We start from the raw sequence: 13852 nt of genomic DNA, 5'->3' as shown, positions 1-13852 counted from the left end.
TGCAACAATGATCTATATGGTCCCAGTTTATGTCAATAACGTCACACACCCCAAGCATTCTAAAACATGAGTCAGGCACCCCCAGGCATGAGATTGGCTTAAATATCATGGGAATATATTTTGAAATAATAAATGTGCTCTTTTATTTGCCTTCTCATTTCTGAGCTTTTAGGGTGCACGCGGGTCGTGTTTTCCAGCTTTTCCCTGCAACGGTGAGGACTAGAAACTTACTTTTTTTCTGAAATGAAAGCTGAGATTCTCATGTAATAACGTGGCTCCAGGAGCTGGGGCTTTAACAAAATCCACCAGCTAGCGTGAAACTCAATGAAATCGGGAGCAGTGGCAACACTAGAAATAGAAACCAGGAGTCCCAAGTATTATTTCCTGCCCCACCCCCACGCCCCACACACCTTCTAACCCACTAGCCTCCCCCCCCAGGTGTGAGGGTTGCAAATCCCCACTCTGCTTGGGCGTCAGTAATGCCATTCAGGTGCTCCACAAGTCACAGAGACCTGAGCTCCAGCCCGAGTGGGGAGAAAGTCTCCGGATCCCCTGTGGATGTTGTTTACATGTCCGTTTGAAGTCTGCACCTGTGGTGGTGATACTAGGAGCACAAACAGCTAATACATTTCAATCAAAGCCTCCAGCCATAAGCGGCGAGTTCTATGGGCCTGCGGTGCCCGTGCTCCACCAATATTCAGCAACGTGGGCCCAGCTCCAACAGTGTTTGGGCTGATATTTTCAGAGCCGTCCTGTCCATAGGATGGATCGGGGTAGCATCCCCTGGCCCCATGCTTCGGGGGGCCCCGTGCTTCAGAGGGATGCAGGGTCCAGGGCAGCCTGTGGGGTAGCGGGGGACCTGGCGTTGGCAGCAGCAAGTGACCCGGCCCCAGCCTGCCCCGCTCCTCCCCGCCCCCACTCCACTCCTTCCCCCAAACCTCCGCCCCCCCGGCTCTTCTCGCCCCTGCTCCGCCCCCTCCTCACCTCTACTCCGCCCCCTGCTCACCTCTACTCCGCCCCCTCCCCCAAGCCTCCGCCCCCCCGGCTCTTCTCGCCCCTGCTCCGCCCCCTCCTCACCTCTACTCCACCCCTTCCCCCAAGCCTCCGCCCCGCCCCCAGCTCTTCTCGCCCCTGCTCCGCCCCCTCCTCACCCGCATTCCACCCCTTCCCCCAAACCACCGCCCCGCCTCTTTCCGGCTTCCGTCCCCTCCCCCGAGCGATGCCGGGAGCAGAGCGGGGCCGGCTGGGGCCAGGTCACTCGCTACTGCTGGTGCCAGGCCCCTGTGGACAGGACGGCTCTGCTCTGACCCGTTCTGGGCACCACCAAAAATGATACAAACCTGTCGCCCATGCTCCCAGCCCCACTTTAACTGTACCGGGCTAGCTTTAGAAATGCTCCCTGATTCCCCGGCTGTACTCCCTGTGCAGTCACCCTCCCCCTGCCTCTCTTTCAACCCGGCCAGGGGCCAGGGAATCAGCTGGGAGCACGGCTGGGGGAGCTGGGGGCTAGATTGGCTTGGCGGCAGTGGGGAGTGGGGCCTGGAGAGAGGAGGTCGGCTCGGAACACTTTGAAGGCGGGCGGAGCGTACTTTAAGTACTTTACGAAGGATTAGAAGAGCAGCGCGAGGGTTGAGTCTGGTTGGCAGGGAGAAAGTGGGATCAGGGGCTGGGGGGGGCAGGCTATGGTTAGGGGCGTGGGTGAGGCACAGAGCAGGGAATAGCTGGTTTCAGTATCTAAGGAGAAGTATCTCCGCTGCCCCCCGCCCTCCCCAAGCGCTCAGACTCTGTGCTGAGAATTCAGCTCTTCGAACCATTCGGAGAAACACTGAACTTCAAACCAGCTCAACCTTCAGCATTTCCAACCCCTGCTCTCTGTTCCTCTGTTGCCTAATCCACCTGCCCTCCCAGCCAGTGACCCGATGCCACGGGGCCCCTGCCTGCCTGGGAAAGGTTCCGCTCTGCCACACGGTTGGTTCTCTCTGGGTGGAACATCTGTCAGGTTTCCGATAAAACGTAGCGACCAGAACGGACAAACAAACTGATCCAGCCGTGGGGGCTGGGAGACCCAGCGCCAGGGACGGACACAGCCCGGTTCCCCAGCTTGTAGGGAGCAAGATGGACTCAATGGGACCTGCCCAGGCTTTGCCCTCGCTGCTGCTCTGAGCTCCGTTCTCGTCACAGGGCGGGGGTGGGGAAAGCCTGCGGAGCCCCCTGTGGGCAGCACCCCTAGAGCCAGAACCCCTGCAGCTGCCAGAGCTCGGGGCGCCCGTTGGGAAGAGCTCCGGAGGGACAGCCTCGGGTCTGGGAGTTCGGTTCCTTTCTTTGCCATAGGCTCGCCGGGAGCTTCCTCTCGCTGGGCTGCAGGGATAGTGACCGTGACGTGACCCCCCCCCCACTCAGTATGCGCTGCCCCGGTGCCCTGCACTGGGCGATGCCCCTGGATTGCCAAGGGCTGTGAGGAGGAGCCAGCCCGGGGGGGTCCCAGCACCAGGCCGGAAGCAACGGGTGGCAGAAGCTGAACCTCTGTGAGTCTCTTTCCATCCTACCTCCTAAGCGTCCCCTCCCCCACCCCAAACACACACCTGTCCCTGGTCAGATGGGGGCTGGGTGTGGGGCGAGCTGGCAGGGCGGTGGATCTCTGCATTGCGGTGACCCGCAGGGCGTGCAAAGCTTCCCCCGACACAGCCGGGGAGAGGAGCCAAGAAAGGATGTGCTCTGGCTCCAGGGACCTGCGGCTGCAGCACCGAATGGGCTCGTTCAATCCGGCCCTAGAGGCGAGATGGGTTTAGTGACCAGGCACAGGACAGAGCTTCCAGGCCACCAGGAACTGGGCATCCCGTTCCCCTGGCTCGCCCTCCCTCCTGCCCCACCCCCACGGCCGGGCTGTGCCAACTTTGCCTGCCTCTCTCCAGCAGCTCCCGACAACAAATCCATGACAGAGATTGCAGTGGGCAGGGTGCTGGCCGGGCAGGGGGAGGAGTAGGGCAGCTTCTGGGGAATTGGTTAATGGAAGACTAAGATCAACAGAGGGGAGTTCTTGGGGTGGGGGAGAGGGGCAGACGGCTCCCTGGGATCCATTCGCCACCCGCACAGATGAAGGGGCTGCTAGTTCTGGGCTTGGGCTTGGTGGCCCTGGCTGCGGCTAGCGAATTGACGCTGCAGGAGAGGGTGGTGGACTTGGTGCTGGAGGCTTTTCACAACAGGAAAGTCGTGCAATGGGTGTACAAGAAACAGGCCGTGGAAGACGTCACTGAAACAGTGAGTGCGTGAGAGCTGGCGACGCGTTGCTGTGCGCTGAGCTGCTGAGTCCCTCCCCAGAGGTGGCTGCTCCGCAGTGATGGGGGAAGCGATTCCTGTCTACCCAGCCTGTATGGTGCTTTGGGATCCTGTGGGACGAAAGGAACGTGGGACTCTCATGGCTGAGAGCCCCTGTGGGTGGGTTTGCGGTGGGGATACACAGCGCCCACGGGTGAGGACGGAGGAGATCTGCAGAGACTGGCTGGGGGCAGGGAAGGGGAGCTGTGGGGAGGACTGGGTTTGGGTACAGGGAGGGGGGTGGGATGGCGGTGGGCAGGGGCCTGGGGATGAGTTGGAGCCCTGCAGAGCCATGCTCAGCACTCCCAGTGGCCCATGCGTCGTGCATCGCCTGAGGGGACAAGGCCGGCTAGGCGGCCAGGGCTCTGCGCAGCCAGAATGGGGAAAGCAGGATGGAGCCTGGCCCCGTGGAGCTGCTCACGGCCCGGCAGGCAGCGCGAGGCGGGCGTCGGTCGGGAGAGCTGGTTCCAGCTAACGGGGCTCAGCGTCCTGGCCCAGGGGGGCTAGGCTGGGCTGCGGGCACCTGGCCAGCCTTGTCAGAGGCGAATGGGCGTTGACCTGCAGAGCTCAGCTACACATGAACTGTGCCCGGCCCCCCTGAGGGGGCAGCCAGTGGCAGGCACAGGGTGCGGGGCACTGCCGGGGGCCTCGGAGTGGTGACGTCTCAGTAGCCCCGCCCCTTTGCTCCCCAGGCTCGCCCCGCCCCTCCTGAGGGACCCCAGGCCCACCTGCTCCCCTGGGGTCCAGTCCAGGGCTGCGCATTGGCAGCTGCTGGTGCTGCTCAGAATCCCGCGCTGCCCCTCCCTGGGCTGTAACCCGCTCTCCCGGGCGCTCCAGCGCCTGCTGCAGCTTCCTCCCACGCTGCGGCCGAGCTCGGGCTGGCTGCCCACAGTGCCCGGCCTCTCCGGTGGCAGCTTTTCCTCCCGGCTGTGCCCCTCGGCCCCCCCCGGAGACGTAACCCACCAGCCGTTGGCCCCTTCCCGGCTGCTGCGGCACGGGGCGAACCCCCCACACCCCAGCACAGGCCGCGGGGCGCTCAGGGGCTTCTCCCAGGCTCCTCTGCGGACACCGCTGCTCATGGGAGCGGGCGCGTTGGACGTCCTGTCAGACTTGGGGGCCGGGAGCGGCACGAGGCAGAGGGAGTCTCTACCAGCCCCTCCGTCGCCTGGGGTGACACTGCCCCTCACAGGGCCACGCCATGGCGGGCAAGTGAGGCTGTATCCCGGAGGCGACTGGTTGGTGCAGGCCGCGTGCCCAGGCCCCTGGCTCTGTGCTGGGCTGGAGTCTCCAGCGCACCCCTGGGCACTGGCTAGTCACAGTGAGCAATGCACACTCCCCTTAGCACGCAGGGCGTTTCCTCGGGCCCTGCGTGTCCCGGGGAGCCTCCACCCCCCTCGGCAGAGGGAGCCCGGGGCTCTGGCAGGAGCTGCCAGCGGCGCTTTGCTGACCCTGGTGTGACGATCTGGGAATATTCTTAATGTGGTCTTTGAGTCCTGAGTGGGGAGTATTGACCTGGGAAGGTGGCAGGGGAGTTTTGCTGGGGCTGTCTGCATTGGGGATGGGAGACTTTCCTTGAGGGAAGATACCTGAGCATGTAACGTGAGAACCCAGGAAGGGGGTTGGAGGCCAGGTGACACCTTTGCCCGGGAAATGGACAAAGGCTGCGGGAGGAGCCGGGGGAAGGTGAAGTAAGAGCGCTGGAGGGAGTTTCAGTTTGGAGCTGGCTGGGGAAATGGAGAGGAGCCCAGATGGGCTCTGGTTCCCCAACAGGGCTCTGGCCTCCCTTCCCCCCTCCCTCCAGATGGACCTAACTGAGGGGGTCCTGTTGTCTCTACCTGCAAGACCTGTATTGGACTGTGTTCCTGTCGTCTAAATAAACCTTCTGCTTTTCTGGCTGGCTGAGAGTCATGGTGAATCGCAGGAAGCCAGGGTGCAGGGCCGTATCTCCCCCACACTCCATGACACCTGGTTTCTCTTTGGTTCCAGGAGTATCCGGCGGGGCACTTTGTGCGGCTGCGGGTCAGGCTCCAGCAGACCCAGTGCCCGAACCAGCCGGGGAGCAGACAGGACTGCGCCCTCAACCGCAGAGGGGTGAGCGAGGGGCCAGCCGCCTCCGACCTCTGTCTGTCCGGGCGGCTGGGTGACTGCTCCGGAGGGTCATTTCCTCCCCCTCCACCAGGGAGCGGGGCTGCAGTGACGCTCTCCCCGTCCCGGGAATGAGGTGGGGGGCAGCCCCCAGCTCCGCCAGGCCCCAGGGAGGAGTGCGGAGCGTGCGAGCGGCAGGGAGGGGCTGAGCACTGGCACGCGGCTGAGTGTGCGCAGAGCAGGGGGGCTCAGCTGGACCCTGCGTGGTGGGGGCTGGAGGCGGCTGCCCGCGGGGCAAGGTGCTGGGCTCCGGTCCCTGCTCTGCCAGGGACTCCCCGGGGACAAGTCACCGTGTGGCTCTGGCTGAGCTGGGGTCAGCGCTTGTCCCACCCCACGGGCTGTGCGGGGGACACAGACTGGGGAGGCCCAGCACCTACAAGGGATTGGGGCCAGGGGTGCGGGGGGGTGTGTGCACCGACCTGCGGGTACGAGGGGGAACATCCCCCGCGGTGAGGGAGGGGCACAGACGGCCCTGGGGTCACATGCAGCAGGGGGAGCTGGCGGGGGAGCTGCTGAATGTTCTCGGCAGCCCCCGGGCGCTGCCCACGGGGCTGGAGGCTTCACTTGGTCCCTCTCTCCTCAGAGGAAGCAGATCTGCCTGGCTTGTGTCAAGTTTGACTCCCGCAGCGGGGGAAAGGTGCTGGGTAGCTACACGCATTGCAGGATGGAGAAGCAGCAGTCTGAGAAGGTGAGCGCGCCCGCGGGCAGGGATCGGGCGCAGAGCCGCTCTCCTGGGAGCAGGTGCTGGGAAAATCCAACACGTCGGCAAGGGGCCTGGGAGCAGTGCTGGGTGGGGCCAGGCTCAGCTGGGCCATTCCACCCCCCAGGTCCCACTCCCAGGTGCAGCATGGGTCTGCGCACGGAGGACGGACAGACACCTGTGCTCCTGGTAGATGCCAGGACATGCACATGCCCATGACATGCACACGGACATGTACACGCATGCAGCACGTGAGCACTGAGGCTCAGCGGTTCCATGCTCTGTGCAGACTGATGGTGCCAACAGCGCTGGGCCCAGACCATGCCCCAGGGGTGCTGCTTGGGGCTGGATCCGCACCAGCTCCCTGGCCGGAACCGTGGCCACCCTGTGACCTGACGCCTCTGCCCCTGCAGGAGATGGAGACGAGACACGAGGAGGAGTGCAGGACTGTGCAGGAGACGGGCGAAGCGCCCTACCATCCCGGTGTCCTTGCCTTCTCCGGAGAGCTGCCGTCCTAGCCACCCGCACATCCACAGCATGGTAGGACGGGCACCCGCAGGCAGGGCTCTGGACCAGGTGGGGGCTGGGCTGCTCATGGTTCCCTTCGGGGGCTCTGGGCTGGGCACCAGACTGCTCCCCTCTCTGGCCGAGCCCCCTGCAGAGTGCTCTGTGCCCGCTGCCCTTGGGACTGATGCCCTTTAACCCACTGCCCTCCCCAGGGGCTGATCCCACAGCCCAGCAGAGGGCGCCAAGATGCACCGTAGCGGGAGGGGGCGTGTCCAGCGCCCCCAAGGGGGACCAAGGGCAGGCAGATGGGGCAGGGGTTTCCGGGGTCCGGCCTGGGCTGCAGAGACTCGGGCTCACCCAAGGCAGCAGTGAGCAAGTGTTCCGGTCTGGGCGCTGCTCGCTGGCTGCGCAGCAGTGAGTTTGCTGGGCTCGAGTGAGTCCTTAGTGGTGGGTCCAGGTCACAACCCACCCCCCCCATCGCCCCCTGGCTGGCAGCCCCAGCAGAGGCCAAGGAGCAAACGGGCCCCGGAGCAGCGCAGGCTGGAACATCACGGTCTGTGACAGACGGACGGGTGTGCCCTCGGAGCTGAGCTCAGAGCACCCCCACGGGGCCCGGAGTGCCAGCCGGCGGGCATGCCTGCGGGCCCCTGGGTGCGGAAGGGGTGCCCTCGCTCCTGCCCCAGGCAGCCGCTCCCCAGGGCCACAGCTTGGCTCTCTGCGAACGTGACCCACTCGGCTGGTCTGACGCAGGGGCGGACGCCTCCGCCAACTCCCAGAAACGAACCCAGCCGGAGAGCAGCAGGGGCGGGGATCCCCCAGAGCCCCCAGCCGCAATGCTAACCCCATGGCGTGTCTCCTCTTCCCCTAGCCAGCCTGGGCATCTCTGGCGCCCCCCACCCGCGGAAGGACGCTGCTATCACCGCCACCCAGCGGAGACCCGGCGGCCACCCCTGCCCGTCAGACACTGCGCCCGCTCCAGCACCAGGCCGGGCAGAGCGGCCTGGCCAACGGATCCTGCTACCCCTTCCCCGCACCCCCGCTTCACTCAGCTCCATCGCCCGGCTGTTCATCCCCAATAAAGCCAGAGCCCCAGTTCGGAAGGGCTGTGCTGTTATTCAGCCAGGGGCTGCCCTGCCGGCGGATGCTAAGTGGGGCCAGCCGGCCCCCCAGGGTATTTCTCAGGTCATGGGAATATGCTGGGCCTGCTCCCGCCAGCCCGGATTGCCCCCATGGGTCGTCTGCTCCAGCGCATCGTCTCCTGCCTGCCGTGGCAGGGCAGCCCAGGAGTCTGTCACCCGCTCTCCCACCCCGCTGGGTCCCCGGGCTCTCCCTGCCTCGCTCAGGGGTGGAGCATTTAGCTGGGTGTGGTGCCCCCGGGGTGTGGAAATCACCCCCTGAAGCACCCTCGTGAGTTTCACAGTCCAGCCGCCAGGAAGCAGGAGGGTGCTGGGGCGAAGGACCAGGCCAGGCAGGCAGGGACCTGGGGGACAGAGCCGGGGCGAGGGGTGCAGCCCCCAGAGCAACTCACCAGGGCAGGGGCCTAAGAACCCCAAGCTTATCAGGCCCCCCTTGTGGAAGGGAGGTCCCGCAGTCCAGCTTGTCGGAGGACAGTCATCTGTTGGATCACCCCTGTTTCTTTGGCCAGGGCTCTTAAACTTTCTCCAGTTTCATTTGCCATTATTTCAACTACTGCTTGTAATCTCAGGAGCCTTTTTGCATGAGATCAGAGGGGTGCTGCATCTGTACCGACAGCTGTTTTCCAACCTGCCTGGACGCACTAATCTGACTGTCCACCGGGTGCAGACAGGATCGCACCCGCCTATAAAATGCCCCCCCTTCCGAGTCACAGGGAAAACTGCTTAGGACCTGGAAAGAGAGGTCAGGGCCATGCTGGCTTTGGGGGTGATCCAGCCCCCACACTCTGTGACACCCAGCAGCCGAGGAACAGGCGCCACCAGAGGCGCATGTTGGAGGCAAGGCCCTTCTGGTTCTGACAACCTCAACTGAGGGAACCGCAGTCACGGTTTTACGTCCACCAGGCAGCAGGCGCTAGGCTCGCTACTGCTCCTTCTCGGGCCTTGCTTTAGGTCATCGTCTGCTTCTGGCAACCCTTACGAGAGCGTAGATTGTAAGGTATTGCAGGCTGTTCCTCTACGTCTTCTTCTGGAGTCAAAATTGACTCTGCGCGGGCCTGAGGTGATGATCGGTTCGCTGGGGGTGGTGCCTTCTTACACTGTGAAGCATGTATCCACGCTGCGATGCCAGACAGTTTAACAGCCGTCTGGGTAGTAAGCAGTACCTGGTGAGGACCCTTCCCCCGGGGCTCCAAGGCGTGTTTTCGATGGTGGTGCCGTATGTAGACCCAATCACCTGGTTCGAGGTCATGGCAAGCGTCAGAGGTGGGTTCCGTCAGCCAGGCGGCTCGAACCTGTGAATGGAAGTGACTTACGGCTTGCATTAATCCCTTGCAATATTGAAGGAGCGTACTGTGCGTCAAGTTCAAGTCTGGGACTGGAGTAATGGTAGCCATAGCTCGCATAGGACGTCCCATCACAATTTCAAAGAGACTCAATTTATGCCTTTGGGATGGAGTGGATCGCATTTCCATAAGGGCCCACGGTAAGGCTGCTGGCCAGCTTAACCCTGTAGAGTCACAAATTTTAGCAAGCTTATCTTTAAGTACACCATTTTGTCTTTCAACTACACCTGCGCTCTGTGGCTGGTAGGGACAGTGCAGCAGGTGTGTGATATGTAATACACGATCCAGGTGTTGAACAAGTTGTCCGGTAAAATGTGTACCCCGGTCACTGGACAGAGTGGCAGGAATTCCCTTGGCAGGCATAATATGATTTAACAAACATTTGGCAACAGACAGTGAGTCAGCCTTGCGACAAGGAAAGGCTTCGATCCAACCAGAAAATAAACATACCATAACCAAAATGAATTCAAATTGTTGACACTTAGGCATTTGTACAAAATCAAGTTGCCAATGCAAGAATGGTGCCTGGGGCAGGCCCCGGAATCCCTGAGCCACTTTTACAGGTTTACCAATATTATGGCTTTGGCAAGTGGTACAGGCGGCACAGTGGCGGGCTGCAAAAGAGCTGAAATGGAGGGCCCACCATCCTGCTTTAGTTACAGCAGAGACCATCCCCTCCTTTCTGACATGCAAAACACCGTGTAGCAGGGCGGCCAGCGACGGGTAGAGTGAAAAGGGGGCCACGAAGGCACCAGTAGGTGAACGCCAAAGGGAATCAGGATGTAGAGAGCAACGCTGGGCAACCCAGGAGTCCTTTTCGGCGTCTGGGGCAGAGTCTTGGAGCAGGGTGAGGTCAGTGAGGGACGACGGTGGTATAGAAGCAGAAAGGGAACCTAGAAATGCATCTGGGGAAGGTTCTATGGCAGCAGCATGTTTAGCAGAGGTGTCAGCAAATGCGTTACCCTTAGCAACATCAGTATCCGCCATCGAGTGGCCAAGGCACTTAACAATAGCTAGGGCAGACGGAAGTAAAACTGCATACAGGAGGGCGGCAATGTAGGGGCCATTTTTGATAGGGGTACCGGCGGAGGTAAGGAAACCCCGAGCTTGCCAGAGGGTACCAAAGTCATGTACAACCCCAAAAGCATAGCGGGAGTCAGTTTAAATGGTGGCGGAGCGTCCCCCCGCCAAAAAGCAGGCACGGGTGAGGGCAACCAATTCGGCGACTTGCGCTGAGATCACAGAAGGTAAAGGCGCAGCTTCTAGGGTCTCAGTGAGTGACACTACAGCATACCCTGCAAGGAGACGACCTTGGTCATCTCGAAAACAGGAACCATCAGTAAACAAAACCAGGTCAGAGTTAGAGAGAGGGACATCAGAAAGGTCAGAGCGCGGGACGGTGACAGCAGAGACAGTTGCAAGGCAGTCATGGGGATCACCGTCATCAGACAAAGGAAGGAGAGTGGCAGGGTTTAACTGAGAACAACGCTTTACGGTGATATACGAAGCCGACAGCAGTAAAAGTTCATACCTGGTAAGGCGGGCGGAGGAGAAGTGGCCTGTGTTACGTTGCAGCAGGAGAGTTTCCACAGAGTGAGGTACCATGAGGGTAAGAGGAGAGCGGAGGACAAGGGATTCGGACATTTTGACTAGGCACGCTGCGGCAGCCACAGCACACAGGCAGTGGGGTAAGCCTTGGGCAACAGGGTCCAAAGTGGCAGAGAAATAAGCCACTGGGCGGTTTTTGTCTCTGTGCATCTGAGTGAGAACTCCAAGTGCACACCCAGATTGTTTGTGGCAGAAAAGGGTAAAAGGCTTAGAGTAGTCAGGCAGCCCTAAGGCGTGGGCAAACCCTGTTTGAGGGAAACAAAGGCAGAGTCGGCCTCAGGGGGCCACGGCATGGGGCCAGGCACAGAGACTCAAGTGAGTTCCTGGAGAGTTTTACAAGGGAGGCATATTGGGGAATCCATTGCCTGCAAAATCCAGCCATGCCCAAAAACTTTCGGACCTGGCGTGGGGAGCGGGGTCGGGGAAAGCTAAGGATAGCTTGGACGCGGGTGGGAGAAAGTGTACGGGAACCCTGGGAGAGGAGAAAACCAAGGTATGTGACGGAGGCCTGACAGAGCTGTAGCTTAGAGTGAGAAGCCTTGTGACCCTTCTTTGCTAGGGCAGTAAGGAGCACTAAAGAATCAGTTTCTGAGGCAGACAACGAAGGAGAACAGCGGAGTAGATCATCTACATATTGGACTAGTGTGGACCCGGACAGGAAAACAAGGTCAGCGAGATCTCAGGCCAATGCTTGGGAACAGTAAGATGGGCTTTCAGTATACCCCTGCGGGAGCGTGGTCCATGGGTACTGCCGCCCCTTGTAAGAAAAGGCAAAAAGATACTGGGAGTCAGGGTGAACCGGGACAGAAAACAAAGCAGAGCACAAATCAACAAGAGTAAAATGAGTTGCACCTGGTGGGATAAAGCCAGAATCGTTGCTGAGTTAGGGACAACAGGAAAGGCAGGTATGACGATACGTTAATGGCTCGAAGATCCTGAACAAACGGCCACGATTTACCATCAGCTTTCGGAACTGGGAGGATAGGGGTGCTACAGGGGCTGGAGCAGGGGACAGTAATGCCTTGTTCCCGCAGGGCGGTCAGGACCGGAGCAATGCCAGCCTCTGCTTCGGGGTTTAAAGGGTATTGAGACAGGCGGGCAGGGGTTTGGAGGAGTCAACAGTAATGCAGACGGGGTCAGTATTTAAGCGGCCCACTTCAGAAGGATGGGTTGGCCACAGAGAGGATGGGACCTGCAAAATTAGGTGTTCAAGGGACGGGATCAATGGGCAACAGGGGACCGGAGTGGAAAGGGGAGTTTCGGACAGCAGGGAAGCCACAGAATCACTCAGAGAGGACTGGGGGATTTGTAAGTAGACACCATCCGGGGAACAGTAGATGGTACAGCCAAGTTTACATAACAGATCCCGACCCAAAAGGTTTACCGGAGTGGAATCAGAGAGAAGGAAGGCATGATCCTCGGAAAGGGGACCAACCTGGACCGGTAGAGGTTTTGAAAGGGGATAAGGGGTTGGGACTCCCGTAATGCCCACAGCAGACACGGTTTTTCCGGAGGGGGAACCGCAGGCAGGTCGGTAGTACGAACTGCAGAGAGCGAAGCTCCCGTATCAACAAGGAAAGGGAGAGAAAGATCATTGATAGTCAAAACACACTCACCTGTGGGAGTGAGAGGTAGTAAAGGAGCTAAAATTTCCTGAGGTTCCCCGGCGTCCCGTCATTGCTGTGGGACAAAGCAAGGCTGGGGACTGTCGGGCTGTGCCGACAGGGGGTCTAGCTGGTTATTTACAGAACGATCAGGCCAGCGTGGACATTCTTCTTCCAATGTCCGGGCTGCTTACAGTAATTACAAACGTCCCCAAAACCCGAAAATCCAGTTCCACGGCCCCTTCCGCAACCACATCCCCGTCCCTGGACCCTTCCCCGTCCCCGGTACTGTTTGCCCTGCCCTGAATAATGCTGTATTTGCAGGGCCATTAACTTTTGGGAGGACTGTTCCTCCTTTCCTTTTAGAGTGCGGTGGCAGTGCTCTGCCACTGTTTGCAATTTGTCCATGGTTTCGGTCTCCCACCCAACACTTATTCGCTTTAGCATACTGCCAATAGCAGGTAGGAGGCCATTAACAAACACATGAGCCAGGGCGCCCTGTCCATTTTCACCCGGCTGCTGTATACCAGAATGTTGCAGGAAAACATCAGTCAGCCGGGTGCGATAGTCGCCCGGGCTTTCTCCCTGTTGCTGTTTACAGCAATGTATGGCCGTCCAGTTGGTTTTAGGAGTCCATACTCGAGGAATGGCCTCATGTAGGTGTTTAGCTCGGCCTTTACATTTGTTCCGGTAGGCAGCGTCAGGACCGGTGTCTGGCAAATTAGAGTGGCGCTCACTGGCGGGCCAATTTGCTGCTGTGAGCCATTTTCCATGCTCGCTAGGGGTTACAGGTAGCTTGCACAGCTGCAGGAGGTCTGCCTCAGAGGGTTCATAGGTGTCGCATACTAACAAAAATTCCTCTGCGAATTTGGTAGGATTTTCCAGGGGCTTTGGAAAGCCTTTTACAATTGAATGGAGCTCTGCACGAGTCCAGGGTTTATAGCTCCAAGTGGGACCCCCTTGTTGGCCCCCAGTATGCAGGATTCGGAGGGGAGCCTGGATAGTTTTAGAGCCAGAGCGCAAGCGGTGGGCCCAATCATTATCCAGGCTATCTTCGTATGTGTGAGGGAACGCAGAGGAGTCAGGCGGACTGGAGGGTTTGGGGGGAACGAGGGGGGGGTTACGGGTCTGAGCGGTACCGGAGGAATGCGTCTGGGCGGTATCGGATGATCCGGACTGGCCTGAACTGGAGACCTCTGAGAGTTGTTCCTGAACTGGGGAGGTTGGTGACCGTCTATTGATCCGACGCAAGGCTGCCAAGCCAATTAATGCGTCTTCCTCATCGTCGTCCCCAGAATTTAACAATGGGCTTTCTTCGTTCTCTTCCACAATGAGATGGGAGTATGAAGGGGGTTGGGATCGATCCGAGTCTTCTCGGAGAACGGGGTAAAGGGGAGCGCTCGGTCTGGTGGTGGGAGAGGAGGCTTCCAATAAAGCTTTTAACTTATTGTCACGGAGTAAGGGGGGACTCAGGGCCCTGCACCCCCGGCGTCC

General features: G+C 60.2%; 1 protein-coding gene and 1 long non-coding RNA gene across 2 annotated transcripts; both read left to right on the top strand.

The window, feature by feature from the left end:
- Nucleotides 1-3031: 3031 nt before the first annotated feature.
- On the top strand, nt 3032-6422 carry LOC113407742 (retinoic acid receptor responder protein 2-like). The gene is made up of 4 exons (XM_029912849.1): nt 3032-3258; nt 5302-5406; nt 6044-6148; nt 6354-6422. The coding sequence occupies exons 1-4, from the start codon at nt 3094-3096 to the stop codon at nt 6420-6422; spliced, it is 444 nt and encodes a 147-aa protein (XP_029768709.1). The 5' UTR covers nt 3032-3093.
- A 119-nt stretch (nt 6423-6541) lies between these two features.
- On the top strand, nt 6542-7767 carry LOC115271295. The gene is made up of 2 exons (XR_003899898.1): nt 6542-6700; nt 7536-7767. It is a non-coding gene; the product is annotated as an uncharacterized LOC115271295 (long non-coding RNA).
- Nucleotides 7768-13852: the final 6085 nt, after the last annotated feature.

Source organism: Terrapene carolina, unplaced genomic scaffold, assembly GCF_002925995.2.
Source record: "Terrapene carolina triunguis isolate 2854851 unplaced genomic scaffold, T_m_triunguis-2.0 Scaffold273, whole genome shotgun sequence".
NCBI lineage: Eukaryota > Metazoa > Chordata > Testudines > Emydidae > Terrapene > Terrapene triunguis.
This window is presented reverse-complemented; position numbering and strand designations above follow the sequence as displayed.

Excerpts from the sequence above, each read along its gene's own strand:
- LOC113407742 (XM_029912849.1), top strand. The coding sequence starts at position 3,094 with ATGAAGGGGCTGCTAGTTCTGGGCTTGGGCTTGGTGGCCCTGGCTGCG. Across the intron at positions 5,407-6,043 it reads GCGCCCTCAACCGCAGAGGG|AGGAAGCAGATCTGCCTGGC; the intron begins GTGAGCGAGGGG and ends CTCTCTCCTCAG. Across the intron at positions 6,149-6,353 it reads AGAAGCAGCAGTCTGAGAAG|ATGCCAGGACATGCACATGC; the intron begins GTGAGCGCGCCC and ends TGCTCCTGGTAG.